Source organism: Drosophila guanche, unplaced genomic scaffold, assembly GCF_900245975.1.
Source record: "Drosophila guanche unplaced genomic scaffold, DGUA_6, whole genome shotgun sequence".
NCBI classification, from domain to species: Eukaryota; Metazoa; Arthropoda; class Insecta; order Diptera; family Drosophilidae; genus Drosophila; species Drosophila guanche.
Genome location: NW_022995743.1, coordinates 7036307 through 7054091, shown reverse-complemented (window position 1 = coordinate 7054091; position 17785 = coordinate 7036307). Strand labels below are relative to the sequence as shown.

Below are 17785 nucleotides of genomic sequence, written 5' to 3'. Positions count from 1 at the left end.
AAGTGCTACTGGTTAGGCGGGCAGCAGCAGCATGTGTTCGACACTGAAGCAAGATTGTGAACAAGAGATTGTTGCATTTAACATTTTATTCAAACGCACACGGGAGTTGTCATTGTTATTGAGGGTAATCACATTTGCATACTTAAGAAAAAGAGTCATAAGAGTGTGCATCGTCGTTATAAAAAAGCGAATGTTATCGGTATTGTTATGGGACTAAAACTGGAGGAATCCTGCTCGTATATACACTTTGATCTTAAACATAATTGTGGGTGTGCTACCAATAAAATCATTGAAGAGGTGGTGGTCATTGTGTAAATTCCGGCATTTCGGTGTTTGTGTCATTACTTAAATTAGTGGAAGCATCCTTTGAAGATTGGTTCGCTTTTGTCGCTCTGTCTCTAGGCCTATACTTTGCCAAGCAGGTCGTGTCCGTAGGGCTTCTTGCGATATCCTTTAAAGGCGAACAACTTGAATGCCACGACCATCATCACAATGCAGAAGGCGTAGAGAAGCATACCCATCCGCATATCCATGTCGCTGAATACACTCGAAATCTGACGCTTTTGTCGCATTTTCTCCGCCGTCGCATGCAGCAGATCCTCCCGTTGCACGCCGTATCTGCTCACAAACTGTGGATTGTTGATGTTTTTGAGGAAACTCAGAACGGCATCCTTGTTCCAGTTGATTTCCATTTTGTCCGACGTGGAGCCGGGCGTGCGGTAGCACTGACTGCAGCTCTTCTCGCTCGGAAACTGGATCTTCGGAAACTGAGGATCCTCTGTGTTGTCGCCGGCCAGGCGCTGGTTCACCTCGTTATGCGCTGCCCAGAGCCACAGTACGGCTTCTTCCTTGTTCGGCACGCTCCATATCTTCCGTCTCGAGGCCATTGCCTGCAAAATACACACAAACAAAACGAGTTATCCAATAGGTAGGTGTACATACATGCGTCACAAGTGCGCAGCTGTTGGCACAACTGCGAGGAGAGGCCTACTTATGAATGTACAATGCACCTAAATACTCGTACAACTTACGGTTTAGTTAACGTGCACCACAAAGTGTAAACAAGAAGCTTTTTCATACAGCGGAGACCGAAGCATGTGATACTCTGGCAGATCGACCGTTGCCTGCACAACTGGCTCACAGATTTAATCAGTCTGTGGCTACGATTTCTTTTTTGAAGATGATAATGATATACTCTCAACAAGGCTTAGGGTATAAAATCACATGTGTTTGCTTCGGTTTTTGCAATGACTTTCGTAACTACAACATCTGGAAGTTTTCTGCGGAGAGTCGTAGTTATCTCTCTAATACATGATAATAAATAGGAACCAAACCAGTTTGCTCTATGAATTGATTGTTTTGCTGACGAAGCATATAGTGGATGTAAGTTAAAATTATTAAGCAGAATTCACGAAAAATACGTGATTGTTCAATTAGTAAATGAAAGCTACATATTTCAATAATCGCCGTGTTCAGCGAAATGGATTGAAGACTACGCAGTTCCTGGAGTTACTGATCCATAAACTCAATTATTTGATTGACGCTGCAGAACTGTACCCAGCGCTTTTACCAGTAGCTGTGCTGGTTAAAATAGTTTCTACAAAAAATAACTTATTTTTCGTATGGAAAAACCCCTGTGTCAGCGGTTCAGGGCCGTTTGCCTCTTCACTCTCTCCCTGCGCCTGCCTGTGCTTTGATGACCCTACTGATCTCATAGGAAGAGCTTTGACTCAATCAGCGATTTTGTGGTCATTAGCACGTACTCTTGATAGCCTGCAGCTCACTGGTGACTCACCTGAAAGTGATCGGCACATTCGGTACAGCCGAAAAAGTTCTTGATGTAGCCGTGCATGGCCTGTAGCACTTCGAGGGGATCCAGCGAATCCTCGTTCTCGGCCGCCTGCACTGTCATGAAGTGGAACAAGGTCCAAAGGGAACAGCTGAAGCCCCGCAGGTTTGGACTGGAGCCAGTGCAGCCCACAAAGTGCGTGGACGAGTAGATGGGACTCAGTTGGCTCTCGAGTCGCTGCAGCTCTTGCTCGAACTGTTTGCCTGTCAGCTCCTGATTGAACTGGACCACATAGTCCTTCAGCTTGGACAGCATCTGGTTGCCATTGTGTCCCAAAGGGTTGTATCGTTGCAGCACGCCCAGGAAGCGCTGGAGGGCCAGTAGACGTTCGCCTCCGATCTCGTTCACCTTTGGCACTTCGTTGTGCAGCACTGTGCGGATGGCCTGCTCGAGATCTGCCTGGTAAACGAAATGTTTGTTGCGATGCACTTCTTCGAGGATTGCCTTGTGCTCAGCCTTTTCTCCATTAGCTGTCACCGCAGCATGCTGGATCTCAGCCTTCTCCGGCCGCGGAGTTATGTTCTTCTTGCCCAGAGCTAACCGAATGGTCTCGGAATACGATGGGCCAGTCTGTTCAGCAGGTGCGTAGGGTGTGATGTCCCCTTTGCGATCCACAATAGACAATTGATGGCTGGTGGGATCAATTTTAAACTTGGAAGCAGCCGTCAGATCGCTGACGCGGCGCACCTGCAGAGCGGGCCACTGGAGCAGGAACAGAGCCGTTTCAATGCCCAGTGTAGAGTTCTCCGGCTCGTAGACAAGTGCCACAAACTCGCGCAGGCTACTCAGGCCCTCGAAGATGGTTGAGGTGGAGTCGTTCTCCGTGACATGGTGGAAGTTTGGCCAGTAGGTGTTGTTGGTGCTGCTTGTTAGGTTCTCGGCGGCCAGGAAGCCCGCCAATAGGCTGCGAATCTCGGCCGGATCCTGCGATTTGAGATCCTGTCCATAGTTCTTGACACTAGGCTGGAAGCCAGGACCCATGTAGCGGAGCGTTGGATAGCCCATTACCTCGTAGGTGCGACAGATTCCATTGTTCTCCTCTGCCGCGCAGTCAATGGCACCAACAATTACCACATCCTGCCAGGAATACAGCTGCTCCGCCACCTGCTTGTAAGTGGGAGCAAATCGCCTACAGTGCCCACAGTATGTGTTGTAGAACTCCACCAGCGAGCCGTGATTCTGCTCCAACACGGTCTCGTTGAAGTTGGCCACACTCAGCTGGACAACCTTGTCATTCTCGTCGTACAGGCCCAACTGGTCGTCGGTAGGCGCTGACTGCTGCTTCAGAAGTGCCTCGTATCGCTGCAGCGGGACGCCAGCGGTCGCGGTCCCCAGCAGCACAATAACTGTTAAAATTGCCAGCTGTGCACCAGACATTTTCCGGAGTGCGAGTGTGTGGTGTGGAATTCGTGTGCTGTGCTTTGCAGTGTGGAGCGACTGATTTGATAAGTTTTAGCGCAGCATTTGGAATGTTTTATGGTTTCAATAGATTGATTAGCTATGCAGCAGTGTGACCGTCAGGGCCTCGTAAATATACCGAAATACAGCCTTGCATTTTCAAAATATACTGTAATATACCGTGAATCTTAAATTATTTTCCTCGTCTTTTATGTTTATATATGATATTACTAGCTAGTTAGGAGTCTCAGCATTTAAAATGTAGTTTGACTCAAATCATCATTTAATTCTCCGCAGGATTAGGCTGATTTTATGATTTATCTTTCCTGAATGATTGCACTCTGACTTATTCATTTAGTTCGCATTTCTCATTCTCATCATCTCTCAGTTCGAACTAGTTTTTGGCAGTGACAGGGCTGCTCATCTAGTTCGTAATTCTCAATTAATCATAAATAAGTAAGTTAGTTACTTAGTTACTACTTACTGTTTAACTTTAAAGTGCACCACCAATATGAAATCAACGTACTAGTATTGAACCTGTTTATTGATTCATCAAGTTGTCATCCGGGGGCGAAAATAACGGGAATACAATGATTTTGCGTTCATGGGATCGGATTCGGCCCCGTTGCTTAGCTGATTTGTCCTGCCTCCTCCTCCTGGTGGTGTTTGTTCCGGTGGCATATGTCTTTCATATGACTCTGGTGCTGCCGGAGTTGTTTGGAGTCGGAGGCTTCTGGTACACTGTGATTTGGGTGGCTGCCCAGTTTATAATATTTAACATCACCGCGAATATGCTCGCCTGCATGCTGGTGGACACCACCATCAGAAGTGAGTAAAACCAGGCTAACCTGTTCGAAATGCCGTTTCAATGAATTATTTCTTTTAGTGGAGCTTCTGAAGCCGCCGTTGGATCCCGATTTGCGAGCCCGCTGGCACATGTGCAACGAGTGCCAGGCGCTGGTGCCACCCCGGTCCTGGCACTGTGAAGTGTGTAGCGTGTGTGTGCTAAAGCGGGACCACCATTGCCGCTTTACATGCTGTTGCATTGGACATCACAATTACCGTTATTTCATCTACTTTCTGGTGTATCTGATGATTGGTTCCTTCTTTGCGAGCATCCTGGGCGGCATCTATCTGTGGAATGTTCACTTTGACTTCTATTGGACACCATTCACCCTGATCACAGTGTTCGTACCCGCAGTGAGCCTCGCTCTGAGTCCCTGCTGGGAAAGCTTCTACTTACTTACATACCTTCTCACTTGGCTGGCCTTTGCGATATCCAGCCTGCTACTCGTCTACCACTGGCCAATACTTCAGTTGGGCTCGGTGGCAAAGGAGCGCCGCAGCCGAAACTACGACCGTGGGCTGCGCTCCAACATGGAAATGATATTCGGCAAGCGGATGCACTTGACGTGGCTATCTCCGTTTGTGCGCAGCGAGCTGCCTCACGATGGCATCAACTGGGAGCCCGTGGGCACGCATCTAACCAAAGAGGATTAACAGTAGTGAAACCCGTCACTCGAATAGTTTGATCTCAATATTATAGTATTCATTTAGCACATGCCAAGGCATTTACTTAACAATCGTGTTTACCTCAATTACATACGAATCTTTAGCACCAAGTTGACTACTTCTCGAGGAAACTCTCGCCGACAAGCGACTTCAGCTTGGCCAGATGGGTTTCGTTCAACGTGAAACCATCGTGGATGCGCTTGGCGATGACACTCGATTCCATATTGTTGTCGACAGCATACTGGAGGGCAGCCAAGGCTTGGCTGGGTGATTTCTCTTTGATCGAGGCCTCAACGTACTCCTGCAACGCGCTCTCCGCAGGTGTGCCAGGAATGCGATGCTGGTTTTTGTCAATGTGGGAAAACACTTCGTTGGCCTTCTCGTAGTTGTCGCCTCGGACGAGCAGAGTTAGAATGTCGCCAAGCATTTGTCCGGTGAACGAGACCTTTTTGATCCGCCTCACCGACTCCTCGATCTTGTTGTACATGTCCAAGGCCACCTTGGCACACTGCTCCGGGAGCTGGGCCTGCGATGGCGTTTCCGCATTGGGTCGATTGTCCACCATAATGCGCAGAACATATAGCAAGAGGCTTTCGCGGTGCGTGTGGTCGAACACAACCATGTCGGACCAGATGCGAGGCACGTGCTCGACTGCGGCGTTGATCTCAATGGTCCGTAGCACTTCCTCCATGATGCCCGGCTCGGGTATATAGATGTTGGGCACCAGCAGGTCGTAGGTCAGCATAAAGTCCTCTATCGATTCAGTCTGGCAGAGCAGGGCCAGATAGTTGCGGTAATAGATAGACTCTTTGAAGGAATCGCCTACCAAATCGTAGTTGTTGCCCGTATGCAGTAGCTCGTTTACCTTCTTGGCCAGCGCCTTATCATTCAAATGATTGCGGCAAACATCCATGGCAGTGGCGAAGAAGTACGTGTCCTTGGGATGCTCCACCGTGAACTCTCTGCCAGCAATCTCGTTCAGTATGTCCACAATGACATGGGACACGGGACCGCGCTCGCGGCAGAAGATGATCAGCAGATAGTAGTAGGAGCCCAGGCTCGGGCTAACACCAAGCTGCTTAAACTCTGGCAGAACTTTGAGGGCCGACGAGCGGGCCAGTTTGAAGTTGCCAAACGTGCTAATGCACTGGAGAATGGCATTCAAGGTGCCCAAATTGGGACGCAGTTTCTGCTGCGACATTTGCTGCAGCAGCTCGGTGCACAGCTGCCATCTTTGCTCGGCATTGTCCTTCAGAAAGCTGATGATTTGGATAATCGAATTGTAAGTATTTGTGTCCAATTGAATTTGCTTTTCTCCGGCCTCCTGCAGCAGGGCGTATGCCCGCTCACACTGCAAATACTTGGCCATGCCACGAATGAGGGCAGCGTAGGTCTGGGGCGTCTTTGGTTCGATTTCGGCATACAGCTTCTCGGCCAGGTCACCGTCCTTCCACGTCTTTCCATGCCGTTCACGTCGTTGGTTGTTCTGCAGAAACCAGCGTTCCTCAATGTACTCCTCAGGCAGTGGGTCCTGGTTGTTGTGGAAGCAAACAAGTTCCAAAAGACTTTGCTTCAGCTCAGGACTGACGGTCATTCCCTTTTGTTCCAGCAGGTTGTACACAAGCACGGCGTCCTTTAGCTCTCCCAGCTCAATCAACTGCCCAAGAGAACTCTCGTCCACCTCAGACTCTTCAGTGTAAACCATGCTGGGGGCGAACTTTTCAATGGCTGGTTGCGCTTCTTGGTGCTGTGTTGTGTTGTGTAAAATAGTTAACTAGAGGCAATCTTTTATCTGTCCACCTACCAAAAATAGTTCACGGTGCTCTTCTTTTATCCATTTGGCAGCCTTGCGTCCAGCCTCTTTCGACATGGCGTATGTGCGCTTCGCCATATTCGACATGGGTATCAGGAACGGATCATCGTGGTACTTGTAATGGGGCGCCGTGTGGTCCCGCCCCACGGTGCTGGCCAATGCTTTAAGTATGTCCGTAGGCGATCGCTCTATGCGATTTGGGATTTCAATGTGCTCCACAGCCGGTGTGGCAGGAGTGCCTGTGGTGGTTGTGTAATGCGTGCTGCTGGTAGTTATGCTGCGTCCAATGCTGGCCTTGGGCAGCAATCTGAGCTGGCGCGATAGGTACATGGTAATGCAGGTGCGGGCCAAAATCTCGGCTGTTTTCAGTTATGTTTATTACAATTATTTATAATATTTCTTTGATATCGGTGCTAATTTGTGTGACCGCGGGTTAATCGATAAAACATACGCGTCTGGCCTCAAAAAAATACTGGAAAAGTATATAATATACCGTGAACGGTCACCCTGGTGGGCAGCGTCTGCAAGTGGGAAACTAAAAACCGTTAGTCTGAGTCTTTGACATAGATTGCGTTTTAAAGTAGCTTTTGTATAATTTAACATTGTGAATTCGTTTTCTATAGAAGATTAAGCACCCCTCACCAAATGAGATCAGAAAGAGTCGCAGATATTATTTGAAATATATTTTATTGGTAGGCAGTTTTGAAGAACATTTTTAATGACATTTATATATAATGAACATGTTTCAAATAATCATTTTCATCTCGTAATCATTTTCCGTTACGTTTTTCTTTTTCCATTGTAATATTCTTCTATGTATGTATGTATGTATATAATAAATTTATTTACTTTATCATTATTATATATTCCCTCCACTCGCTTTGTCTTCCTTTGTTTAGTTGCTGCGGTTGCGTTTTTTTTGTTTTTGTTTCTTTTTTGTGGTTGTGGTTGTTGGTTTTAATTTGGTTTTGTTTTTTTTGTTCTGTTCATATACCTTGTAAACTTATGTAGTTTCATATATGTATAATTTATATATATTATGTATATATATGTGTGTATATATATATAATGGCTTATCTATAAGTAATTGTTACTTAAAAAACATTATATAATAAATATTTACTTGATGTATGCCACCTCTTGTTACCTTTTCCCATCCTCCTACTGCTCTTTACTCATACATACATATATTTGTATAATATATTGTATGCATGTATATGCATATTCTTTTATTTTATTTTATTTTATTTATCAATAATTATTACCAATATCGTAGATCACCAAACTTGTTTAAAAAAATGTTTTCACGAAATGGTTTTTGTTCTTTCTCATGTCTCTGGGGAAATCTGGTTAGAGTTTCAGTTTCGTTTATGGCGTGTGATTTGGGATTTGGGATGTGGTTTTGGGCGTACTCGGATGTTACGGTTTCGGCTTAGGGTTCCTTACCCCCTGTTCCGGCGCTTCCTCTCTGGCCAATATCTGACTGCTCCTGCTAGTGACTACGATGTTCTGATGGTCTAATGGATGTGATGTGGCGATATTTTTATAATTTGCGCTCGCTTTCCATATCTGCTATGCATATGTATGTTAATATATCTATATTAGGTATTTATCTGTATGTATCTTCCTATATTCATCTATGTATCTTACGCATTTGCTCTAGTCATAAATATATATGTATTGTATGTATATATAGGTCTATGTACAAAGAAGTACACAATGGGATCTAATCTGTGATTTTGCCTTTCTTTTGTTGGAGATCATTTGCCCTAATTCTACCTCGACTTTTCTCCTATATAAATTCATTTAGTGGCTGCTCCTGCGATCTCTCCTACATTTCTCAGGTCCGATCCCTTGTTATCTAGTAGTATTGTATTTAATGGGTGTTTTTGGTTGGTTGCCTTTATTGAGTTTACAATTTGCTAAATTACATTATTCGAGATTTTGTTTGTTTTCTTTAATTATATATTTGCTAGAGTTTTGTATAGAAAAATGTCTTGAAGCTTTCCACTTGCCACTCTTGGTTTTTGTTTTTCTTGGGTTCTCCTCCTTTTTATCGTTTAGTTTTCTCGTATTTGTATTTGTAAGTAGGGTACACGACGGCGGGGATAATATGATTAAAGTGTTTACGGTAAATACTATATTGTAGATAGTACCGTTAGTTAGTTCTGCTCCTCTTGCTTCTGATTCGCTTCTGCTTTGTTGCTGCGGCTGCTGCTGTTATAATTGAAACTATCTAGGCTAACAATACGATACGTGGTAAGTTTAAGTAGATAAAGGCAAACGTTTCCTCTCGCGCTTTTCATCGTCTGTCTACAATTGGAAATCTATATCGAAAGTGAAATCGAAATCGAAATCGAAGGTGAGGGTAGAGGTGTGTGAATAGAAGAAAGAGAGTGAAAGTGTGTGGGGAAATTGAGTTTCTAACTTTAGTTAACATGAGATCAGCGCTATCTTGTGCTGGATATGTTGGCTTCCATTTTAGCGTTATTGCGTCGTAAAAAATGATTCAACGTTGATCCAGCGATTTGTTTTTGTGTGTTCTGTGGGGTGTTTCTATAACTGTGTGTGTGTGTGTGTGTGTGTGTGTGTGTGTGTGTGTGTGTGTGTGGTGTGTGGGATGGTTATATTGTCAACGTTGTGTGTGTTTGTCAAAGTTTGATTTGTCGATAGTTAATTTGCTTGTTCTCAAATGGCTCGTGTATCGAATTGCATATAAATAGTTAGTTTTCATATATTATACAGTTTCTGTTATAACATAACTACACACGTATGTACACACCTGCCAAGCCACTTGGGCTCGCTCTGCTCGGCCTCGGCCATCAAATAAGGGGTGGGAAATATCGAAAATGCTCGATCTTCTCGAACTACATTGTATTACTTGACCTGCGAACTCGTGTAGATTTTATTCCGCTTTTCCCCATCGTTCCAAGCTAAGGAACTTTTCCGGGGCGAATGTAATGTTTTGGGTGGAAAATGGGGTGTTGCGGTTAGCTACTTCTGTATATACACAAATGTTATCAATGCTATGTAAACGGAACTAAGGTCAAAGCGCCGAATATGCCATAGATTGTTGTTCTATCATAATTTACTTGGTCATTAATCATTTATCTAATTGGGTTGCAAATGGTTTTGGGAGAAGTTCGCATTGGAGTTCATTCTCCAGTGAGAGATATTTATAGCTCTACAACTTTTGTTTTGATCTCTATGTATTCTGTGTGGTAGGAGGAGGGTGTTTCGAGAATATTTTTAAAGCGTTACAAATTTTCATCGCCATATTTTATTATCTTCTTTTTCTTGGGTATGATATAGGTTTCTATGATATGATTGTGTTGTGTCATTTGCTTCGTCTTTTGCTGAATGTCATCGTGGTTTGGGTCTGTATCGTAGCCGAACTTAACTGATAATCTAATTTATATATAGCTTGGAGGAATACACCGACTTCCAACTATCTGTCTCTCCTTCATTTCATTCTTGCTTTACATTGGCAGTGATTTTTCCGTCATTCTACGTTCACATCCGTTCCGTTACTCTTTACTACGCTTTCTCTACAGTCAGTGGTGTTCATTCTTTCTATACTTGTTTTTTCTCAGCTACATTGCAAATAATAAGAATGGGCAGAGGGCGGTGAGTGTGTGCCAAACTAATCAAAATATTTACTACAATTTGTCTCTATGATATATGGTATGGTATAAAATGTTTATATATTCGTGGTAGCTATTATTTATGCAAATTGATATTATACATATACATATATAGAGGTCATATATGATCGATAACATTAACACTTTCTGCACTCCATCAAGACGAAATATGTACGAGGGACTTTTGGACTAGACTGACCCTGGAGTCGCCCATGTAAATGTACCTTCTACGGGTATGCAGTTTTTCAATGCAGTTTCACAGCTGACAAAAGTAAAGCTTGTGTACGATTAACTACGAGTTGGGAGTTGTTACTGATCGTATTATTGTTGTATGTTGTGATTGATTTAATGGAACATATATATATGTAAATTGTAAATGGTACTCGTAACGTTTAACGGAGTTTATTATTATCGGTGTTATACATATTAGTGTTTTACGATTTTGTATAGGTATTCTCTCTTTACGTTCCGCTTATTCTTTGTCCGTCCACAAATGGATCTGTATAGTTCTTTGGTACACGCCTAAATAGAATTTGTAATAGCAATCCATGTAACTACAATATACATGTATAGTACATAATATGTATATGGGACTCATATCTTTATCATAGTATCTGTTGTATTATCTTTGTTGTATAATTTATTGCTCTACATATGCTATTTGTATATTCTCCTCCCTTTTTGTTGTATGTATGATGGATGTTTTTGCTTTATGTACAGTGTGGAATGCGTGAATGCATGTGGAATGGGAAGTGGTTAATGTTTTACTAACTATAACAGAGGCTAGCATATAAGTTACATCTTCTACTTCGAAATAACTCGTACTATCTTCTCCTTTGTCTGTTTATTTTTGTTTGCTCCTTCCGTTTGTGAATCACATTCGCGCAGTTAGGAGAACAACGGCTTATGCGTGCTGCGTGCGGGGGACAATTGGGTGGCTAGCCTCTAGACATAGCGTAGTCACGTTCCTGAGCTTTTACAGTAGCGACAGAGAGTGAGTGTTGGACAGAAAGCTCTGGTTTGGGTGTTTTATAGGCAGAGAGAGTGAGTGAGAAAGAGAGACAAGGTTGTGTGTGGTTGCCTAAACGGTAAACATTAAGTTGAGTTCGAAAGAGGATCGAGAAAGAGAGTTAGTGAGAGAGATACAGAGAGAGAGAGAGAGAGAGAGAGAGCTAAGAAAGTTCGAGACAAATGAAGCTTTACGAGCTGCTGACATTTAAATGCATCCATAATTTGAGTATAGCGGCAACCTAATTGTACATACACATAAATATCAAATAATTGCATTTTGCATTTTCATTTCGCATTTACATAGTGTCATTTACAATTGTGTGTGGGTGTTGTGTGGAGTGGTGGTGTGGTATGTGAGAGTTGTAGAAATACTGCATATATGTATATATGTATATATGTATGTAGTTGGTATAAGTATCTGGCATCGGTAGTATACAAAATAGTAGACAGTGCTTTTGGTATATTCTTTTTGTTTTGTTTTCTTCTTTATCGTATCGTATTAGGTAAATATCTGCATCTGCATCTGTAGCTGTGGGTGTGTGGGTCTTGGTTTTTCTATGTTTCTTTAGAAAAAGCTCTTCAAGAAGCCAGCTGGCCCAGCCTAAGGAGAGAGAGAGAGAGTGAGAGAACGAGGGCTTACATTTGCTGAACGTTCAAAAGAGAGAGAGATAGAGAGAGAGAGATAACTTACATCTTGCTGCTGCTGTTGTTGCGTTTGTGCTTGTTTGACTTTGGCTTGAGCGATCTTTAAGGCTCTATAACGGAAAGGGGAAAGGGGGAGAGGAGGGAGATAATATCCAATATCCAAGTTTGTTTGATTTTGTATCTACTCACTGTTGCAAATCCATGATGGTCTTCTCCTTGGCATTCTGCTCCTCCTGCGACATTTGTACCAATTGCAGCAAACGCTCCGTTTCGGTTGCCGCCTTCTTGTGCTCCTCCTTTGTGTTCTGCAGCTCCTTCACGCACCTAAAAAGAGAGATAATAAATAGTAAGGGACATACGAATCTGCCATCCCAGTGCAAACTTACGCTTCCAGTTGCCGTTGCGTGTCCATGAGCTTCTTGTTGAGCTCGCCGGCAGCCGCCGCGCCGCCGCCCTGTGTCTGGAGGGATTTCTCCAGCTGGTCCATTTGCTCCTTGCGCTTGCGCAGCTGCACATCGAAATCGGACATCTTCTTCTCCTTGTCCTCGATGTCCTTGCGCTTGGCCTCGATCTGCTTGCGCTGCTCGTCGATGATCTTCCGCTCGCCTTCGGTGGCCTTCGCCTGGTTGTCGATCTGCTTGCGCACCTCCTCCAGCTGCTTCTGCTGCTGCTCCAGCTGCTGACGCTGCACATCCGTGGCGGCTGCCCCAGCATTGCCAGCCTGCTGCAGCTGCTGCATCTGCTGTTGCAGCGTCTGAATCTGTTGCTGCAACTGTTGCACCTGCTGCTGAGAGCTCTGCAACTGCTTGGCCTGCTCCTGATTCGAGAGCTGCAATTGCATTAATTCCATTGTTTGATTAGTTTGAAGATCCAGCCCTTCCGAAGGGAGCACTCACCTGACTCTTTTCGAGTTCCTGGACCAACAGTTCGAGCTGTTGCTGGAAGCGATCCCTCTCGGTGCAGGCGGCCTGCAGCTCGGTGCGGACCTTCTCAAGCTCCTTGGCATCGACACCGGCTCCGGCGGCGGCACCTGCCGCTGTTTGCTGCTGCTGTGCCGCCTGTTGCTGCATCTGCTGCTGCATCTTCTGCATCTGGGCGTGTTGATCCTTGATGTGTTGGTCCATTAACTGGATACGATTTGTCGGATTAGACAGCTCCAAAAGTAATGGCTACCAAGTCAGACACTCACCTGGATGCGCTTGTGCATTTCCTGGGCGGCTTTGTCGGCCATGTCGGCGCGTCCCTTCTCCTGTTCTATGACCTTGCGCCACTGCTCGATCTCCTCGGGTCGGGCGCCCGCCGCTGCGGCTGCCGCCGCCGCCTGCTGTGGTCCTGCCGCGGCCAGGGCTCGCTCCGACTCTTGCAGCTTCTGCTGGAGCGCTTGGATCTCCTTCTGCATGGCCTGAATCTCGGCGGGGGCTGCCGGTGGCACCTGCTGGCCGTTCCGCAGCTTGCGGTTCTCCTCGCGGGTCTTTTGCAGCTCCGCTTCGGCGTTCTGCAGCTCCTTCTGGAAGTTCATGAGGATCTCCTGGCTCTTCTCCAGCTGCAGGACGAGCTGCTCGCGCTCCATGGCCAGTTGCTTGATGTCGGTCTCCAGCTTCTGCACGTGCTTCTCCAGTTGGGGATGGGGGGCAGCGGCAGCTGCGGCTGCGGCTGCGCCTCCGCTGCGACTTGCCTGGCGGAGCGACTCCTTCTCGGACTCGGACTTCTCGAGGCGATCGTGGAGGCGCCCCAGCTCAGCGCCCATGCGCTCGAACTCGATGCGCGTGGACTCGGTGTTCTCCTGCTGCTTGGCCAGATGCATTTGCGCCTTCTCCAGTTCCTTGGCCAGGCGACCGGCCTCCAGTTCGGTGGCATCGCGCGACTGCAGCGCCTTCTCGAGGCGATCGCGCAGCCGGTCGATCTCTTGCCGCTCGCCCGCCGACAACCCCGAGGTGGAGGCGGAGGAGCGAACCGGATCGCCGGGGCTCACCGAGGACTGTTGTAGGCGCAAACGATCGACCTCCTTCAGCAGCTTCTCGTGCTTGTCCCGCGCCTTCTCGCGCTCGATGTGCGCCCGCTCCAGCTCCGAGCGCTGCTTGTCCTGATTGGCCAGCAGCTTGGCCACCTCTCCCTTGGAGAGCTCCAGCTGCAGGCTGGTCTCGTGCAGCTTCGACTCCATGTTCTGTATCTCGTTCTCGATCTTCTCGTACTTGTCCTTGTACTTCTCGAACGACTCCGACTCGTACTGCGACTTGCCGCGGATCGTCTCCAGCTCCATCAGCGTCTTGTCCAGCTTCTCGCGCAGCCGCTCGTTCTCCTCCTTGAGGCGGCGTGTCTCGCGCCCAAAGGTGTCCACGTCCTGCAGCTTGCGCAGCTCCACCTGGCTCTTCTCGTATCGGTCGCGCATCTTCTCCAGCTCGACCGCGTAGTGGGCGGCCTCCTCCTTGGCCGCCTCCACGCTGGCTCCCGCCTTGGTCTGGGCGGCATGCGCCCTCTCCAGCTCGTAGGTGACGCGCTCCAGCTCCGACTGGAAGTGCTCCTTCTCGCCTTGGGCACGGCGGATGTCCGTCTGCATCTTGTCGAAGCGATCCCGGTGGTGCTCCAGCTCGCTGCGGGCATTGTCCTCGCACTCCTTGGCTCGGCTCAGCTGCAGTGCTGCCCGATCGCAGGCCTCCTGCAGCCGCGTGCTCTCGTCCTGCAGTTTGCGCAGATCCTCGCGTGCCTTGCTGGCGGCCAGACCCGATCGTTCCGCCTCCACCTCCAGGCGGGCGCGATCCGCCTCGGCGGTGTCGCAGCGGGATTGCAGGCGGTAGATCTCGTTCTGTGCGCGATCGTACTTCTCCAGCATCTTCTCGAACTCCTTGTTGGAGGTGTCCTTCTCGTCGATCAGCTTCTGGCTGGCGTACAGGGCCTTGTCCAGCTTCTCCTTGAGTATCTCCACCTCGGTCACGGCATCGTCCCGCTCCATCTGAAAGGACACAACAAGCAGAAAATGTGTTCAGTCTTGGATGGCGGATTGCTGGGGTTCCAAGCAGTGTAAGCTACAGACATACAAACAGCCAATTTCACTGATGGTTTCAGTTTTCAGTTTCAGTTCTCATGCGATTTTCGATAGTTAATTAGTTAGTTGGTATGCAGCATAGACACTTTATATAGGTATAGTTAGAGTTTAGATAGAGCCAATTTTGTGGGTGGTTTATAATTTGAGCGGGGATACCTTGGTTTCGATTTCAGCTGGTTTGGGATTGTGGCAAATTACCTGCAGTTTCTGCTGTATGGCATGCGACTTCTCGTAGCGCTCCTTTAGCACCTCCAGATCCGTTTGCATCGCCTCCCGGTCTCGGGCCGCCTTCATCAGCAGCGTCTGCGAGGACTCCGAGCGCTCCTTGAGCGTTTCCAGTTCGTCAGAGAATTGATCCCGCTCCTTCTGGATGCGCGCCAAGTGCATCTGTTCCATATCGAGTCGGGGGGGGGGGGTTTTTTGTTTTGTTTTATATTTTAACGAGTGTTTCGGTTGGGTGGTTTGTCGTTGGGTGTTTGTGTGGGACAGTTGAAAGATAGTTACGCATACGTAGATATTGATATTGTATATATTGATATAGATATGGAGAGAGAGTTATGCATGTACACAGCGTGTGTGGGTTATGAGTAAGTAAGTGTCAGGTATTCACAATAAATCAGACACCAATCTAAGGTAAGTGTTTGGTTAGTGTTGTTTAGTTTGAGGATGCCAATGCAATCTGCCTTAAACTATATGAAACCCACTTTGTCTCGGCATAGTTTAGGGGTCGGTAGGGGGTTACTTTTAGTCACAACAGAGTTACGATCACAATCACAGATATCTATGTCTCTTAGAGGACCTTCCAAGATGCGTGTACGAGTGGAGTGGTGTTGATGTGGTGGTGGTGGTGGTGGTGGGGTTGGAAGGATACGGGACACGGGCATAAGGGCATACCTGAGTCTTCTCCAATTTCTCGCGAATGCGATCAGTGTCCAGGGTGAGAGTCTCGCGCTCCTTCTGCACGCGTGCCGCCTGTCCCAGGGCCTTGTCCAGCTGCGATTGCAGGTTGTCGTAGTCGTAGGTGAGCTTCTCCTTCTCGAGCACCATGCGACGGTTCTCGGTGCACGCCTTGTCCAGCTTGTCCTGCAGATGGTCCACCTCGTTCTGGGCCTTGTCCAGTGAGTTCTGCAGCTTCTCATGCTGCAGCTGCGCCTTGCCCAGCGTGGCCTGGGTGCGCTCCATCTCCTCCTTGATCTTTTCAACCTCGGAGAAGGCCTAGGCAAAGGAGTTCGGGCAGTGAAAGTGAGTGTGGTTCAGGTGGATTGAGGAGCTCGGGGGGAGGGTAACTATAGACTATGGACTTTTTTGCCTACCCGGTCGCGATCGGCATGGATGCGCGAGACGCCGCTCTGCGCCTTCTCCAGCTCCTGGCGCAGACTCTCCTGTTCGCCCTGGGCATTCTCCAGCTTCGCCTTCAGCCGATACACCTCGCCCTGACTCTTTTCCAGCTTCTCCTGCAGGGCGGCCCCCTCTTCGCGTGCCCGCTCCGCATCCGACTGTTCGATTGGTTGGGTTATCGGGTTATCAAGAGTTCGGGGGTGGTTCATTGGCGTGTTACATTGTTGTTGTGGTTGTTGTAGTTTTGGGGTAGATTGGAGGGGTGGATACGGATATTATTTACAGGCAACCAAATGGGAGAAGGTTCTTAACTGACTGACTTGACTGACTGACTGAGCGACTGATTGTCTGACAGATTAGTAGACATAAAACAAAGTCTAAGGTGAACAACGAATACGATAGCGATTACTTAAGGTACGATTCAAAAACGATTAAAAACACGATTACAACGTCTAGCGAGCGATCGATTTATGCTGCGAGAGAGAGAGAGACAGAACGAGCGAGTGGGAGAGCACAAGAAGCGAGCAAACAATAGACGGTGGACAAAGGATGGTAGGCAATAGGATAAGGTTTATGACAGATGATGAGAGATGAAGAAGAATATTTACATTCACAGATCAGGAACATAAGATTGGACACGGACTGACCAGAATCTCTCAGTCTAATCTCTACATTACGTTCGGATGATGAAGCTTTCGGGAAAGTACGTGGAGCGAGAGCCAGAAAGTGTTTAAGGAAGAAGAGAAAGTGCGAGAGAGAGAGAGAGCAAAGTAAGGCAAAGTGTGCGTATGAGTGGGTGTGTGAGTGAGCGAAAGTGAGAGAGCTCAGGCGAAATCATTTGACTGAGAGGAGAGCTAAGCAACCTTCCGCTTCCGTCTTGCGGAATTTCGTTCAACGAGTAACGTACTCCATCCTGGCTATGCCATTCCGTGTGAGTGTCAAATCCGGTTTTCTGTGCGAATGTAGGTGTGTGTGTGTGGGTGGGTTTAATGCCAAAGGCAAACGATTTTCGAGACCAACATCAGCGCAGGGCACACGAGTGAGTACTTTGGGGGGGGCAGGAACTGACAGATGAATTTCAGGCGATGTTTTTTGTTGTACAAGGTCAAATGTGTGTGTGATTATGATTGTTATCATAAATGTAGCTATATGTTTGCATACCAAATGGATATCTAGGCATGTACGACATTATGTATGTATGGTTAGTTTATCAGGCAATGCATTTAAGTTACATTAAATTGAACAAGTGACAGATGGCAACTATTTGTTATTGGTTTGTCTTTTTGGGTTTCTTTGGATTACTTTGGAGCATATTTTGGCATAGTTAAATGCAGTTCAAGTTTGAATACAGATTCAAATTCGATTACGATTAGTAGTTGCTTGACTAAAAACTTGTTTTTGTTTTTGTTTTTGTTTGGTTTGTTTGGAAGCAGTTTTACTCACAAAACGTTTTTCAGTTTCGCCCTATATTTAGAGAATGAATGTAAGCACAACGATTTAGATAGAGTATTGGTTTTAGTATACATTGTCGC

At 46.8% G+C, this 17785-nt stretch overlaps 4 protein-coding genes across 21 annotated transcripts in view; 1 reads left to right on the top strand and 3 right to left on the bottom strand.

Annotated features, from left to right (window-relative positions):
- Positions 1–71: 71 nt before the first annotated feature.
- Positions 72–3354, bottom strand: LOC117583139 (sulfhydryl oxidase 2). Its single transcript, XM_034271368.1, has 2 exons — positions 1796–3354; positions 72–890 (listed from the first exon to the last, which is right to left on the bottom strand). The coding sequence occupies exons 1-2, from the start codon at positions 3224–3226 to the stop codon at positions 405–407; spliced, it is 1917 nt and encodes a 638-aa protein (XP_034127259.1). The 5' UTR covers positions 3227–3354; the 3' UTR covers positions 72–404.
- A 312-nt stretch (positions 3355–3666) lies between these two features.
- Positions 3667–4862, top strand: LOC117583369 (probable palmitoyltransferase ZDHHC24). The gene is made up of 2 exons (XM_034271686.1): positions 3667–4075; positions 4134–4862. The coding sequence occupies exons 1-2, from the start codon at positions 3838–3840 to the stop codon at positions 4745–4747; spliced, it is 852 nt and encodes a 283-aa protein (XP_034127577.1). The 5' UTR covers positions 3667–3837; the 3' UTR covers positions 4748–4862.
- Positions 4791–6998, bottom strand: LOC117583048 (protein PTCD3 homolog, mitochondrial). The gene is made up of 2 exons (XM_034271251.1): positions 6564–6998; positions 4791–6506 (listed from the first exon to the last, which is right to left on the bottom strand). Exons 1-2 carry the CDS (start codon positions 6900–6902, stop codon positions 4875–4877), a joined length of 1971 nt encoding a protein of 656 aa, XP_034127142.1. The 5' UTR covers positions 6903–6998; the 3' UTR covers positions 4791–4874.
- A 1328-nt stretch (positions 6999–8326) lies between these two features.
- The window catches only part of LOC117578807 (myosin-9), a 36892-nt gene continuing 27433 nt past the window's right edge, over positions 8327–17785 (bottom strand). For 11 of the 18 annotated variants that reach the window (XM_034264542.1, XM_034264547.1, XM_034264539.1 and 8 more), the window contains 10 exons: positions 17697–17717; positions 16229–16411; positions 15810–16130; positions 15114–15302; positions 13062–14822; positions 12769–12999; positions 12259–12701; positions 12062–12196; positions 11919–11982; positions 8327–11828 (listed from right to left, as the gene is read on the bottom strand). In XM_034264542.1, coding sequence (XP_034120433.1) covers positions 11793–11828; positions 11919–11982; positions 12062–12196; positions 12259–12701; positions 12769–12999; positions 13062–14822; positions 15114–15302; positions 15810–16130; positions 16229–16411; positions 17697–17717 — 3384 coding nt within the window. In that variant the 3' untranslated portion in view covers positions 8327–11792. The remainder of the gene's footprint in view (positions 11829–11918; positions 11983–12061; positions 12197–12258; positions 12702–12768; positions 13000–13061; positions 14823–15113; positions 15303–15809; positions 16131–16228; positions 16412–17696; positions 17718–17785) is intronic. The other 7 variants (XM_034264544.1, XM_034264543.1, XM_034264546.1 and 4 more) reach the window with 1 other exon arrangement.